A 16,704-nucleotide genomic window follows, 5' to 3' on the forward strand; every position below is an offset into this window, starting at 1 on the left:
TCATAGTCAGAAATTGATGGTCTGCAATTCCAGCGATGACCACTTAAGGGAGAGACTCGGAAAAACATCCAGGGTCTGAGCCATGACACAAGAAATGTTGATACTCCACCCTTTGTTTTTTTTTACAGTACAACAATTTCTGCCACTAACAAAGCTGTCAGTACACGTAAATGAGCTGCTTAATTGGCAATAAAAACAGAAAACCCTGGAAATACACAGCAGGTCACGCAGCGAGAGAAACAGTTAACTACGTCAGAATCTTGCATCAGAACTGGGAAAAGTTAGAGATAAGGGTTTAGATGAAGGGTAATGGAGCAAGGATAAAATGAAAATCTGTGGTAGGGTGGAAGACAGGAGAAACTGAAGCACAGAAAAGTTCCAGGGCCAAAGCAGATGATGATGGGGCAAGAAATGAAAAAATAAAAGGAACAAAAGGAAACATCTGTTTAGGGCAGATGTGTTACTGCTTGATAGCAAAAATAAGAGAAAATCTGAAACAAGGAAAGAAAACAAAATGAGGGGCTGAGGGGTGGAATCCAACATCTGAAATTATTGATGTTGAGTCTGGAAGTGTCAAGTTGAAAGATGAGGTGCTGCTCCTCAAGCTTACATTGAGCTTTACTAAAAGAGTTCAGCAGGTTGAAGACAGAGATGCCAGCATACAAACAAGGTGAGAATTAAAATGACAGCCACTGGAAGCTTGAGGTTACCCCACCAGGGTAACAGGAGTTCTCCAGGGTATAATGGAAGAAATAGTCCCCTCAGAATGCTAAAACAGAAGAGGATGGAAGATGTGTTTGGTATGGAGTCGTGACAGGAATGGCATAAAATTATCTGTTTAATGTGGATACTGATGATGTGGAAAATGTGGACAAAGGGATTCCATTGTGATTTGGGGAGGGAAGGCAAGGGGGTTGAGAACAGAAGTGCAGCAAATGATGCTGACGGGTCAAAAACCCAGTCAACCATGGTGGGAAGCATTCCTTGTTTGAGGAAAATAGAAGAACTCTTTGAAGCACCGTTATGGAAGGTTGTATTATTGGAATAGATGAGTTGGAGATGGAGGAACTGGGAGAATAGAATAAAATCCTTACAGGTTATAGGGTGTGAGGAAGTGTATTTGAGGTAGCTGAGGGAGTCAGTGGGATTTTATAAATATTAGTTGATAAGTTTTCATTCACTACTACTTCTCTTCCATGACTGTGTACCTTGAAGAAGTTCTCTTCTCTCCACAAGGTGAGAATTAAAATGACAGCCACTGGAAGCTTGAGGTTACCCCACCAGGGTAACAGGAGTTCTCCAGGGTATAATGGAAGAAATAGTCCCCTCAGATTGCTAAAACAGAGGAGGATGGAAGATGTGTTTGGTATGGAGTCGTGACAGGAATGGCATAAAATTATCTGTCTCTCCCTAATTATTCACTTTCCTTGTTTCTTTTCTCTCCACGTATTTGATCAGGTATACACCAAGACTCACTCACACAACTACTTTTCCATCCTCAGTAACTAATTCAGGCTTAAACACATTCCATGTGGATTCCAACTGAAATTTCACCCTTTATCTTTCGGATCCACCATGAATACAAATATCTCCTTGGCATTCAACATTGCTGAGACTACTGTTCCCGCTGTGTCCAGGAATCCAGATTTTATGCATGTAGCAGTACATGGCACTATCGTGACCACTGTCTTCAGAAGCACTGACTCACTCTATCTTAAAGCTGTCCTTCTCCTCAGTTTAATTTTATCCTTGGACTCATCCAACACTTCACAAAAACATTTTCACTTCCTTTCAGGTGTTACGAATCGCAAGCTATGGGTACCAACGCCCCTGCAGATCTTTCTTCTCCTTCACTTCCCTCTAATTCAATCACTTCTTCTAACCTCACCCCCTCCTGGTTATTTATGCTATCTCTGACTTCCCCTTCACTGATGCTGAATGATCTGTCCTTGACAAAGGATTCAGTTTTATCACCTTATGCCTCCACTTTACTGAATTTCAACCTTGGTATAACATTGAGCTCTTCAGTTGCCTTCACCTCTGTGCCCATTTCTTTGCCAGGAGGCTCCACAACCTGCACCCCTGTTCAATGGACCCTTTCACCTATATCCAATATTCCTACTCCACCTAGACCCCTTCCCCTGGCCTCTTATCCATTCATTGAGAACTGCCAGGGTGACATTGGCTGTCTCAATCTATTAGTTCCCTTCATTCACTCTAATCTCTTACTCTCTGAACTTGCTGCACTCTTCTCTCAGGTCTAACCCTGCCATTGTTCTCAAATCTGCTGACTGGTGCTCCTGTCTGAAAAAGCGACCTGAATGCCAACTCTCCAACATTTCTTCCTACTTCCCTGTGGACCATGTCCTCACCACTGAACATCAAGACATTGTTTCCAAAATAGTTCCTAACCTCATCTCCTCCAGTGATCTTCCTGCCACAGCTTCCCCACATTGTAGTTCCCAACTCTATCCAGCGCACTTTTATCTCTTTCCCAAAAACTGCTCTGCTTAACCTATCATTTCAGTCTGCTGCTGCCCCAACTAATTTATCCCTACCTTGACTCTATTTTTTCTTCCCTTCTTCCTACCGACATCCTTGACTTTTCTGATGCCTTCTGTCACTTTAAAATTTCAAATTTCCTAGCCTTAATCAGCTCCTTTTACTATGGGTGACCAGTCTGTTTACACTGCCATCCCATACCAGGATGGTCTGAGGACTCTGCATTTTTTCCTGAAATGGCGGCCCAACCAGTTTCCATCAACAACCACCCTTCTCCACCTAGCTGAACTTGTTATCTCATTGAACAATTTCTCCTTTTACTTATCTCATCTCATGTAAGGCGTTACCACGGGTAGCTACAAGAGTCATAGCTGTGCTTCCTTTTTTGTAGGATATGTGGAACATTTCTTGTTCCAGATTTCAAAATTGGCTTCTTGACAGAAGCCAGAGGGTGGTTGTAGAGAGTTGTTTTTCAAACTGGAGGCCTGTGACCAGCGGTGTGCCTCAGGGATCAGTGCTGGGCCCACTGTTATTTGTCATTTATATTAATGATTTGGATGAGAATATAGGAGGCAGGGTTAGTAAGTTTGGAGATGACACCAAGATTGGTGGCATAGTGGACAGTGAAGAAAGTTATCTCCAATTGCAACGGGATCTTGATCAATTGGGCCAGTGGGCTAACGAATGGCAGATGGAGTTTAATTCAGATAAATGCGAGGTGATGCATTTTGGTCGATTGAACCAGGGCAGGACTCACTCAGTTAATGGTAGGGCGTTGGGGAGTGAAACAGAACAAAGAGATCTCGGGGTACAGGTTCATAGCTCCTTGAAAGTGGAGTCACAGGTGGACAGAGTGGTGAAGAAGGGACTTTAAAAGTCTTTTAAAAAGCCTTTAGATAGTTGGATGGGTTACAATGGGTATAGAGGGATAGGGACCAAATTAGGGCAACTGGGACTAGCTTAGGGGTTAAAAAAGGCAGTATGGACAAAATGGGCCGAAGGGCCTGTTTCCATGCTGTAAACTTCTCTGTCCCTCTCTCTCCCTCTCTCTCCCTCTCTCTCCCTCTCTCTCCCTCTCTGTCCCTCTCTGTCCCTCTCTCTCCCCCTCTCCTCTCTCTGCCCCTCCCTCTCCCCCTCTGTCTCTCTCTCCCTCTCTGTCTCTCTCTCCCTCTGTCTGCCCCTCTCTCTCCCTGGCTTCCCCCCCCCCCCCCGGCTCCCCCCCCCTCTCTCTCCCTGGCTCCCCCCCCCCCACTCTCTCCCTGGCTCCCCCCCCCTCTCTGTCTCTCCCTGGTTCCCCCCCACCTCTCTCTCTCTCCCTGGCTCCCCCCCCCCCCCCTCATCTCCCTGGCTCCTCCCCCCCCCCCTCTCTCTCCCTGGCTCCCCCCCTCTCTCTCTCTGGCTCCGCCCCCCCCCCCCCCCTCTGTTTCTGTCTGTCCCCCGGTTTCCCCCTCTCTCTCTCTCCCTCCCTCTCTCTCTCTCTGTCTGTCTCCCTCTCTCTCTGTCCCTCTCTCTCTCTGGTGTACCTGTCCTCAGTGCCGGAGTCTCTGTGTTGCTGGGTGTGAGTGATTCCCTGTCCCAGGCTGTGTTGTTTCCTGGAAGTCTCCCTGCGACCTTGCCCTGCGATCAGATCATGAGTTTCCTGCGCTCACCCTCAAACCCTGACTCTGCTCCGGGTGACCTTTGTCCCATTCAGTCCCTGATCCGTGTGGCATGCTTCTTCACGTTAATCATTCCCTCCTTCACCCTCATCACCCAACCCCCTCTGTACAATCCACACACCGAGACAGAGAGAGAGAGAGAGAGAGAGAGAGGGACAGAGAGAGAGAGAGAGAGAGAGAGGACCAGCGGCACACAGTGGGGGGGAGACACGGACAGAGGGGGAGATGGACAGAGGCACACAGAGGGAGGAAGACAGAGAGAGAGAGGGGGAGACAAAGAGGGGGAGAGAGAGAGACCAAGGGAGAGGGAGAGACAGCGAGAGAGACACTCAGACAGAGAGGGAGAGACAGAGTGAGATAGAAAGAGAGAGAGAGCGAGAGAAAAAAAGAGAGAGACAGAGATAGAGACATTCACGGGCTTAGGGTGAGGGGGGCTAGGTATAAGACAAATATTAGAGGGCAGTTTTTCACACAAAGGGTAGTGGGGGTGTGGAATGCACTGCCGAGTAAGGTGGTGGAAGCAGGCACACTAGGGTTGTTTAAGAGTCACTTAGACAGCCACATGAGCGGGCTACATATAAGGGGATATAGTAGGCCTTACTAAACATTGTAGGCTTGGGAATACGTTTTGCCTCAGGATGTTACAGTCTTTGCCTGTTTAATAATGAATTTTTTTGTCTCCACAGGCATTTAAGTCCAGCAAGGGGCATGCATGCGGCAGGTTGTAGTGGGCTGCTCTTGGACGTTGCTTCGGGAGTTGCCTATTGCTTCATGTCGTTAGTGTGCTTAAACTGGACCATCTCGAGGGCAACATCACAGCTCAGAGACTATCTCTGTTGCTGTGCGGACACATGGATTTGGGCCTGTGTCTGTGGGAGTTTGCGCGTTCTCCCCGTGGTTGCGTGGGTTTCCTCTGGGTGCTCCGGTTTCCTCCCACATCCCCAAAGATGTGCTTTTAGGCTGATTGATTGGGTACTAAATTGTCCCTAAATTGGACCTCCCTGATCCTCGCACATTAGGCGTAGACTAAAATCATGAATAGGTCACTGAGACAGTGGGACGGCGGCGCGGGCTCGTTGGGCCGAAGGGCCTGTTTCCCGTGCTGTGTTGTTCTTTGTTCTTTGTTCTTTGTTCTTTGTTCTTTGTTCTTTATCTACTGGAGCCACCTCACTCAACTGAATCGGTGCCGTGTCCCACTCTCCGTGTCCTACAAGTAGGACACGGCACTGAAACTTCATCAAGTGTGCCTTCAATTTCTCTAAGTTTCACTGAGTCCACCTCTGACTCATCCCTTCCCTTCCTTGATTTCTCTGCCTCCATTTCTGGCAATAAACTATCAACAGATACTTGTTATAAGCCACTGACTCACTCAGCCACCTTGACTACACTTCCTCACATTCTGTAAAATCTCCATTCTATGTTGCCAGTCCCCCCACCTCTGTCACATCTGTTCTGATGACATAACCTTCCACATAAGCGTTTTCAAGATATTTCCTTTTTTCATCAACCACAGATTTGCCCCTAATATGGTTGACAGAGCCCTTGACCATATCTGCCATATTTCCTATCCTTCTGCTCTCACCGACCCCCTTCCTTCCCTTCTCAGAACCACGATAAGATCCCTTTTCCTCACTTGTTGCACCACCAGGCTTCATATTCAACTGATAATTTTTCGCCACCATTAGCATGATGCCATAACTACTTTCACTCCCCAACCCTTCCAGCATTCAGATTTGACCATTCTGTCCCTGCTACCCTGACCCGCATGTCTGTCACCCTCAAAACTCTATCCCCTTCCCATGCAAACTCAAGAGATGTAGCACCTGCCCTTTTACCTCCTCTCTCCTCACCCTCCAATGCCCCAACACACCTTCCAGGTGAAGCAGCAATTTACATGCATTTCTTTCAACCTGGTCTACTGTACTTGCTGCTCATAATGTGATTCCCTCTTCACTAGGGAAACCAAACACAGTGACTGATTTGTGGAACACCTCCATTCAGCCCACAAGCATGACCCTGAGCTTCTGGTGGCCTGACATTTTAATTCTCCAGCTTGCTCCCACATTGACATCTTTGCCCTTGGACCACTGTACTGCTCCAGTGATGCTCAACATAAACTTGAGGAGCAGTGCCTTATCTTTCAGTTAGGCACTTTACAGCCTTCCAGACACAACATCAATAATTTCAGACCAGAATCCCTGCCACTATTTTGTTTCCTTTTCTTTGCTTGTTTCAGTTTTACTCTTATTTGTTTTCAGACAACAGCCCACGTTCTCTAACCAGATCTTTTGTTTCTTTGTTTAATTTCTCACTACATCAATGTTCCCTTTTGCCACTGTTGTAAGATCTCACTTCAGAATCTTTGTTGTTTGTGACTAGCTAAGGACATGTTTGAACAACAAGGGCTTTATTGGATGAACGTAACTGTGTGCGGATATACAAGACTAGAGGTGTTACTCAATCTATACTATGAGCTTTCTCCTACTCTACTCTTAGGCATGTGATTCTCTCACATCATCATGTGGGCAGCACTGTTTCACCAGTCCCACTGAGTACCCCAACACTACAGCCCTAGAAGACTCAGTCTTTCCTATCTTTTGCCCTGCCACAGACCTTTTATCATTGTCCCAAGTTGCCCTTGCTCAAAACCAATTATATTTCTAATGAAAGGTCATTGATCTGAACCATTAACTTTTTCTCTCCACAGATGCTGCCCTGCCTGCTGATTATTTCCAACACTTCCTGTATTATTTCAGCTTTCCTGCACCTGCAGTATTTTGATTACTGTTTAATTGGACTCCAGTTAATGACCAATCCTTTAGCTTTCTTGCATGTTACCTGAAGTACGCTGTGACAACTAATTATCTTCCATCTCATAGATTGGAGTACTTGTCAGCTGAGTGACAAAGCAGTCTGTGGTAACGGAATTAAAACAAGAATGCTGGACTGTGTTCGCAGTGATGGGAAGTCAGTTGATCTCAGGTTCTGTGAAGAGGTATGTCATATGTTTTAAGTGTTGCTCCTGGAAGAAAGTAACAGCTTCTTTCAGCAACCTGCTTCATCAGCTCAGCAAGCACAGATATTTTGTCTCTGTTGTTTCTCGACCATTAAGTATTACTTAAAATGAGCCCCCATCAATCTCTTGTGACACTTTATAACTTGTTGTGGCTTTTTGTCACATTCAGATAAAAAAAATGTGACAATTGTTATATCTTGTTGGAACTGGTTCTAGAAAGATAAAGTTAGCAACATGTTGGTTTAAGAAAATATCAGATTGACAGGTGGGATTTTAACCTTCGAAAGGGGCAGAGATGTGGGGGGATTGGGGGAGGGAGTGAAGTTAGTTTCCTAAAAATCTGAAACCAGATCACAATCCATTAAGATACTGTCCATTTACAATTAACTGGGACAAGTTAGGGCGAAGGTGAGGAACCTGCTGTTGAGAGTCAGATCAGTTTTTTCAACTTGTCTATAATGTTGCTTGTGTCAGATTTTAACAATGTTTTAGATTTAACAGGTGGGGTTGGATTTTCCAGGGCTCAAGAAACCCCGCAGCTGATTGAAGGAAGGAGCAACTACAGGAAACAGCAGTTATGTGCTTTTTGGAGCACAGTGTCTGGTGCTTCCTCCCTCCTCGTCCTCTCGAAGCCGTCTTGTGACCTCTTCCCCAGGACCCCCTACCCCACAATATCTTCCAGCCCTTTAGTTGCCGGTTGCAGTCTCCGAGTGCAGGTCGTCTTTCTCTACTGCATCTCAATCTGGCAAACAATTGACCAGGAAAGTTAAGTTCAGCAGGATAGTCATGTTTCCCATCCACCCAGGATTCTTGGCACCTTCATGTCACTTGCCCCCCGCAACCCTCCCAACCCTGCTCTGCCTCGCCTCGCCTCCCTGCATTACCTTTCTAATTTGATGAAGTTGCATTTTGGTTCTATCACATCTTACCCAGCCCTACTTATCACCAATATTCTACACCTTTAGCATAGCTAATCCACCTAACCTACAGATCTTTGGACTGTGGGAGGAAATCCCACAGCTGCGGCATGATAGCACAGTGGTTAGCACAGCTGCTTCACAACTCCAGGGACCTGGGTTCGATTCCCAGCTCGGGTCAGTGTGTGTGTGGAGTTTGCACATTCTCCTCGTGTCTGTGTGGGTTTCCTCCAGGTGCTCCGGTTTCCTCCCATAGTCCAAAGATGTGCAGGTTAGGTTGATTGGCCGTGCTAAAAATTCCCCTTAGTGTCCTGGGATGCGTACGTTAGTCGGATTAGTGGGTAAAATATGTAGGGATATGGGGATAGCTCCTGGGTGGGTTTGTAGTCGGTGCAGACTCGATGGGCCGAATGGCCTCTCTCTCTGTACTGTAGGGTTTCTATGAAACCTGAGCATCTGGAAGAAACCCACGCAGACGTGGAGGGAATGTGGAAACTTCACACAGGCAGTCACCCAAGGTTGGAATGAAACTTGGGTGGATGGTGCTGTGAGGCAGCAATGCTTAACCACTGTGCTACCGTGCTGTCATAGCTTACTATGTCTTGGAGTGACAAAATATGTGCATAAATTAGATTGGCCACATGAAGGGTCAGATCTCAGCTGTATAATCTAACGAAAGGAGAGAAAAGGGGGCTGGGTGATCAGGGAGAGAGAAAGGGAAAAGAAAGTAAAAATAGGATGATAGGCCAAGAGTTTAACAACATGGAAATAAAGGAAAAGCTCTAGCACCTGACTAAGTGCATTAGTGACAGTAACCTCTGTGCATCCCCATCCTCTCTAATGAGCATATACAAATCTCAACTTGGGTGGAAGGTCAAAGGGTTCATTTGCTTGAGTACGAGGCGTAAAGCTAAGAAATCTTGCATTCAGAACCTTGCTCAGCTTTTCATCCTTCTGAAGTGAATAAATGGAGAATCATTTATTAGGATGTGCTCAGTGCTTTCCCCACTACTGCAATACATCCTCCCTGTTTAGCAATAGAAATAAGAATTAATGTCACCCTTCGAAAGAGACCCAACACTATCACCAGAATTTACCACCCACCTGCCAGGGGAATCGGAGCGTGCAAGGGGCAGACGATGGGAAAATCCGTTGACCTTGGGTGGGATTTTACGGCTTCAGGATGAACGAGGTATAAAATCTCACCCGAAGAGTAATAGTGCTGTCACTCCCCCAAGAAGTTCTACAAACACAACTATAGAGAAAACATAAAAGTAGCAAAAATATCATTCCAATTGTCAATCCATACATTCTTGTTTATAGGCATATCTTCACTAACCTTTTTCTATATGCCCTGTTGTTCCAAATGTTGGACTTACAAGATTACTATGTTTCAGAATGTCTCCTTTCATGAAGGGTGAAAAAGAATATTCTGGAAAAAGGGGGATATTAGTCACATTGAAGCTTTTCCTAGAATTAGGCCCATGTGATCTGGTTGTCATGGCAAAGAAGCTGAAACCTAGTGACAATCAAATGACAGTTTTCACATTTTGACACAGCTGCTTTTTGGAGATAGGCACAGTGACAGCGAGAGAGGAAGAATGCAGCTACTGTTGTCAAGAGAAGGGAAAGATTTTTTTTTGTTTGGTGATTCTGGAATACCCAGGCTCAGGAGAACAATTTTGAAAAGTCTTTGAAAGATTTGACATGGCAGGGGGAAGTGAATCTGTTGGAAAACTCAGAGTGACTTGGGTCTCATTCTTATAATGCTACCCATCTTACAGAAGTGCAGTGCATGACGAAAGGAGTTGTAAAATATACCTCAATTGCATTCATTGATTAATGCGAAAGTACCTTTTCTTTTGTTGCCTGTAAAGTAATGTTTGATTTAGATTGATTTTTCATTAGAGTCTGAAAATGTGTTTTTTTTCCTTTGGTTTATTTTCAAAGTGCCTGAGAAATACTTTTTTTTTTCAAAAGTTGTCATTTTCTACAGAGATGCTAACAGATGTGGGGTGGCATAATGGTGAGCACTGCTGCCTCACTGGGAACCCAGGGACACAGGTTCAATTCTCGACTTGGGCTGCTATCTGTGCAGAGTCTACACTTTCTCCCCGTGTCTGCATGGCTTTCCTCCCACAGTCCAAAAGACATGCTGGTTAGGTGCACGGGCCATGCTAAATTCTCCCTCAGTATATCCGAACAGGTGCTGGAGTGTGGTGATTAGGGCATTTTCACAGTACTTCATTGCAATGTTAATGTAAGCCTACTTGTGACACTTATAAATAAACTTTAATGTTGTGTCCCTTGGCCAATACAAATAAAAACTATATTCAATAAGATTATGCGAATGCAAGTTAATGTAAAAATAAAATAGGCAACAAGGGTTGACTGCAGGAGAATGGCTGTCAATACAATTGACTGAATATAATTTTGTAGATATTTGAACAGGAAAGAAACAGAAATGTAATATTCATGTTCACAGACATGATTAACAAATTTTCATCTTGTTAAGCTGTTGAACATAATGCAGAATACTTATGCCAGTTCATTCTTCAAGGATGCTAAGAACATTCATATGGCAGAAAGAAAAGTGCAATTGTAGCTGTTTAATTTAAACTGGAGATAATGTGGAAGGATAAATGTACAGAAGGTTTGGGCATTTTTCTAATTTGATATTTTTTCATATTCATAATGTAACTCAGCCTTTTGGAGATACCACATGATTGGGAAGATTTTATGGAAAGAGAGACAATCTTCAAAAGCTGAAAGTTATTAACATTACTGATCTAGGCTTATCAAATGGACAGAATTACCAAATTTCCTGTCCAACCTCTTCTAAATAGACGTGAAAGAAATAAATTGATAGACATACGAGAAAGGACAAGTATCATTATGCCAACGCAGCTTCCTGATTAGGATGAAGCATGTACCAGCACGGCTTCTGCTTATTTTAATAGAAATGCATCATCTGAAAGCTGATGAAGGGTTTTGTCTAATTGTCTTATTCCCATGCTCTATTAAAAATAATTGAGTGCAATAATTCGTTTTGTTTATTATCAATTTTCATTGATCTTCCATTTGTAAATTCCTGTGGCATTCACTCAACCCCTGCATCAGTGCTGTACCAATGCCATTCTTCAACTAACCACTAAAAGATATATTTATGAGATTGTTATTTGCCTCTCATTCTCTCATTCCATTACTCCTCTTTAAGACACTCCTCCCTATTTGAAGAATGGTTAGTAAGAAATCACAGCCTGTCACATTGCAATATAGTACCTGAGATTTTCTGGGAAGTTTTAGCATTACTGCAAAGTAGGAACAGTGTGCAGTGATTTCAGACAAATTTTGATGTCAATGATGTACACTGGTTGCACAAAATGCTGCTCACAGATTCTTCCATCCTTTACCCTGCCCCAAAACACCTGCAGCAAGGTGGCACAGTGGTTAGCATTACTGCTTCACAGCAACAGGGACCCGGGTTCGATTGCAACCTTCGGTCAACCTCTGTGTAGAGTTAGCATGTTCTCCCATCTCTGTGTGTGTCTCCTCTGGGCGCTCCGGTTTTCTCCCACATTCCAAAGATGTGGGGGTTAGATTGATTGGCCATGCTAACTTGATCCTTGGTGTCAGGGGAATTAGCAGGGTAAATACGTGGGGTTACGGGATAGGGCCTAGGTGGAATTGTTGTTGGTGCAAGTTCGATGGACCGAATGGCCTCCTTCTACACTGTAGGGATTCTGTGATTTTATTTTATGAACCCCTCTTGGCTCATGAATATAGCTCCATCCCCAATCAAAAGAGAAATGAGCACATGTTTCCTATATTTACACCGCTTTGAACTAATGTAAATTAAAACCGAATATTTTAGCTGCAGCAGGCATGTCCCAAACTCATTATTTCAAATGTTTTATGTAATTTTTCTTCTTACCGAGGCCTGCAAAAACTTGTTTTTAAATTGTGTTCTAAAATGGTTCCCATTGTGCTGGTTCATGGAAGATTTTATGTTCAATGACATACAAATGAATTTGAACGAATAAATTGTGGAGTCAATGGCCTAGTGTTATTATCACTAGTCTATTAATCCAGACACTCAACTAATGTTCTGGGGACCTGGGTTCAAATCCCACTGTGGAATGGTGGAATTTGTTTTCAATAAAATATATCTGGAATTAAGGATCTACTGAATGACCATGAAACCATTGTCGATTGTGGGGAAAAAAGCATCTGGTTCACTAATGTCCTTTAGGGAAGGAAATCTGCCATCCTTATCTGGTCTGGCCTACATGTCAATGTGGTTGACTCTCAACTGTCCTTGTGCAACAAGGGCTGAGCAATAAATGCTGGATGGACAGTGATGCTCATGTCCTACGAAAGATTTTTTTAAAAAAATTGGCTCCTCAATGTTCTCCTAGAATACAGCTAGCACCCAAAGCAGAAACTTGGTGCCACGTAGTTAATTTGCATAATGATGGTTTGATGTCTTTAAATTTTTTTATATATAACATGGATAAAATAAGGAAAGGTCTAAAAAAAAATGATGTATATGCTACCCTTTTCTTTGTCCTTCTTTATTTATTCTGATTTCCATGTTTTTTGTGACAATGTTTATGTTCTGGTATATACTTAAACATTTCTCAGGAAGATAAGGACATGGGAAATTGAAGCAGGAATGAGTCATTAGGTCTCTCAATCCATTCCACCATTCAGTAAGATGATGGGTGGTCTTAAATCTCAACTCCTCTTCCCTCCCTACAGTGCTATCCCTTCATTTCTTTACTGCCTAGAAATCTATTACGCTTATTCTTGAATATACTCATTAACTGAGCATCCAGAGCCTTCTTGGGTAGATGAGTCTAAAGATTCACAACCTCCTAAGTGAAGAAATTACTGCTCATCTCAATCCTAAATGGCCGACCCCTGATCATGATAGGAAAAAAATGGCTTATTATCAAGTAATAAATCTGTCAGCCAAGCAAAGTTTTTCCTTCTCCACAACTGTATATTGGCTAAGAGCCCAGACTCCATTAAAAAGATCAACTCTGACATAGCAGGGGAAAAGGCAAATTGTACCTGATTGACAGCTTTATCACATAATGAGCTACTTTTCTGTTATCTCTTGTCAAATGCTCACTGTTTATTTGCACCAGTTAAAGAGATGTCTTATAGCCATAAGAGAAAATGCTGGAAAATCTCAGCAGGTCTGGCAGCATCGGTAAGGAGAGAAAAGAGCTCCTATTTCGTGACGTTAGCTTTTTTCTCTTCTTACAGATGCTGCCAGACTTGCTGAGATTTTGGTTTCAGATTCCAGCATGCACAGTAATTTACTTTTATCAAGCTTTTATAGCTTCTGTTCTTGGTATTTTAAAAGTCTGTTCGACTAATGCTCGCATAGGCTTGTAGCAACAGTAGATTTTTTTAAAATTGTGAATGGGAGTTTTTTTAAACTCAGTGCCACACAGGCCATTGTTCCTTTTGGGGTTCGTTGGTCTCTCTGAGTGTATTCTGGGTGAATGGACATGAAAGTGCGTGGGCATTGAGGGTAGGAGGGACTATTAAGGGTGAATGGGCATGGATAAGGCTTTTTGCCCTTAGCTTTCAAAAGTTTCTCAAACTCAGACCGTGGTTAATGACTCTGTTGAGGGGCCATGAACCACAAGTGAAGAAGAAGCTGAATAACTCCTTGAAAATTGTGAGGGGGTTAGGAGATGCCTACTGCCACAATAGAGCCAGCTGGGTTGGGAATGCAGGATGTAGGGCCATCATCTGCACCCTTACCCTGCACCACTGAACATTGGGTTGCCAGGAATGGGAGTTGGAATCCCAGAATCAGGTCCCATCCACCATTTTTAAATGCTTCTGAAATTCTTTCAACAGTGTAAAAATCCAGCATAAAGCCTTTAGGCATCACCATAATTCTGCTTTATTGTTAATCGCAATCAACAACAAGAAGGAACATTTTTAGAGCACCTTTAGAAGTGGTGAAAACAAAATACTTTACAGGAAGATTAGCAAACAAAATTTGACCATGAGCCACATGAAGAAATATATTAGGAGAGGTGACCAAAGGCTTGGTCATTGTTTTTAAGGAGTCTCTTAAAGAAGGGTGGAGAAAGGAAGAGAAACCGTGGAAAGACTATTTTCTCCACTGCATTCATTTAAGATTTGTAGTGTCACCTAATAGCTTCATAAACCAAAACTCTCTGACATCAATTAACTTATTCTCCACTGTACCTTCTTCAAAGCCAAGATCTAGTATGATAACTAAAATTGTTCATAGTATTGATGATGAGGCAAACCAGTGCTCTGTAAAAGCTCATGCTAGCAGCTGGGGCTTGCACTTGTTCTAATACTTTCTCAGACCTACTTTGCCTTCTTCACCCGTGTCACATATTGTACTGAATGTACCACCATTATTCTCGATATCAATTATGAGCAGTATTCAGCAGTCTACTACTGTTTATTTATTTCTTTGTTTAATCCATTTCCTATTTTCATCTTACACTAAATGACAATCCAAAACATACGTAATGTTATATAAATTAGTGCTCAATGAAGAATGGGAAGTTTAACATTTTCTTTGTTAAAATCATGGTTGTTTCTCTCCAAAATCCTGGACCCATAAGCAGGATTTTCAGTTGTCTGGGGGATGAAGGTCATACACAGGTGAGAATTGAAATTCATGCACTGGAATGGCATGTCAGTTGTCCAAATGCTGCTTGAACATGTTGTAATTTTCAAAGAGTGGGCAGTGGGCGTCACATGTGACACAGGGAAAGGTGGCAACTCATTTGTCTCCAATTAACTCGCTGTTAAGCTTGTTGAAGAGCTTCTTCACAATCTGGGGAGGGACAAAATTCTCAATGTTAATAACGGGAAAAGCAAATAGTCTGGGGAATGTTAGTGTACGGCTGTCAAGAACACAGCAATGAACCATTATTTGTTGTGACTGCTGATGAAAATCCTTGTATAAAAAACAGAATAGTCAAACTGTAGTGTTCATGCGCGGCACACAATTATCATCGCTTGAGTAGAATAACTTGAGTACCTGAGGAATGAATACCTGGGCACTCGTGGAGACTGAGAGTCTGCTGGTCCACTGCTTTCATGTTGCTTCCATTCCTCTAGGCAACAACAAGCTCAGAAATGGCTGTCCCTGGCTTTTTAGAATGACTCTCCATCATGTAGGTCCATTTCCAGGCCACTCCTGATGCCACAATTTAGGGGCACCAAATTTGCCTTTCAGCCAATGAGGGCCTCTGCCATCAAAGATTGCATTGCATCCCACCATGACTTTGAATTCAATAAAAATCTGGAATAAAAAGTCTAATGATGACCATGAAACCATTGTTGATTGCTGTAAAAACTCATCTGGTTCACTAATGTCCTTTAAGGAAGGAAACCTGTCTTAATCGGTCTGCATAGCAATATGGTTGAGTCTTAAATGCCCTCAGGGATGGGCTATAAATGCTGGCCCAGCCAGCAATGCCCATATCTCATGAATTAATATTTTTTGATAAGTTGCGATATGGGTTGGGACCTGGAAATGATTCAACTGCCAGGTTTCTGTCCTCTAACACAATTGTAAATTACACCTTGCCTCCCCTCTCCTGACACTATAAAGTAAATTTTACAAATTTGAATTTAATAGTAAATAAAATTAATATTGAAAAATCTTGTAGGATATGCTGGCACCTGCTGTGAAATTTCCAACATGATCTGCCCATAAAGTGCTATGGTGCTCGTGCAAATTCATTTGCCCTCACACTGAAAAATAGTGAAGAGAAAATGTCCAGAATGTAGATGTTAATAATGTATTAGAGGAATCACCTCTGAAGAAACTGGCAACCTTTTAATTGCATTGTAAATTTGTTGTAGTAAAATGTCATTGAATGTTTACTGTGAGCTAGTAGCAGGAATAACCCTGGCAGATGGAAGGTTGCTTTAGAGACATTGCTTGATAAACAGGCCAGACAATGCATCTCAACATGAATTGATAGCTTGTAAGATATGCATGTTACATAGATGGAGATGTAGAGGGGAGGAATAGTTCTGTGTCTGTGCCCAGGAACAGCATGGTATTTGGAGACAACGATTTGCATATGATCAGTCAGGTGGGAATACAGGCATGTAAAGGAATCTCTTCAGTTATATCCTGTCAAAATTAATGGAAACAAAATTTACACACCTATGTGTTCCAATTTGACCAATATTCTGATATGTACTGTGCCAAATACACTAAGTTTTACTTTGAAAAGACTGATTTAAAAGAAGGCATACATTTACAGAGACCATTTTTCAGGATTCATCCTTGAAAGTATTCTTTCCTTCTGTTGACAGCTGGGTTTGGAAAAATCATGGCAGATGAACTCATCATGTGCTGTGGAGTGTCCAGTGAATTGTCAGTTCTCTGACTGGTCATCGTGGTCTGCTTGTTCTCGATCATGCGGCCTTTCAGGTACACACTAATATTAATGCAATTTATTAGCTATGTATGTTTGTATGCATTATAACAATCAAGCAACAGTGGCTGCTCTGAAAGGATGGATTGAATGCACATGGTGGCTGCATTTCATCATTTTCAGGGAGAGATGGCAAATTGTGACTT

General features: G+C 42.9%; 1 protein-coding gene across 1 annotated transcript in view; it reads left to right on the forward strand.

The window, feature by feature from the left end:
* Positions 1–16,704, forward strand: part of LOC145355412 (thrombospondin type-1 domain-containing protein 7A-like) — a 429,239-nt gene that overhangs the window by 365,427 nt on the left and 47,108 nt on the right. Inside the window, exons 19-20 of the mRNA XM_080207485.1 lie at positions 7,040–7,155; positions 16,437–16,554. Of these exons, the coding sequence (XP_080063611.1) occupies positions 7,040–7,155; positions 16,437–16,554 (234 nt within the window). The remainder of the gene's footprint in view (positions 1–7,039; positions 7,156–16,436; positions 16,555–16,704) is intronic.

The sequence above is a fragment of the Carcharhinus amblyrhynchos genome, chromosome 2, assembly GCF_965287045.1.
Source record: "Carcharhinus amblyrhynchos chromosome 2, sCarAmb.v2.hapA, whole genome shotgun sequence".
NCBI classification, from domain to species: domain Eukaryota; kingdom Metazoa; phylum Chordata; class Chondrichthyes; order Carcharhiniformes; family Carcharhinidae; genus Carcharhinus; species Carcharhinus amblyrhynchos.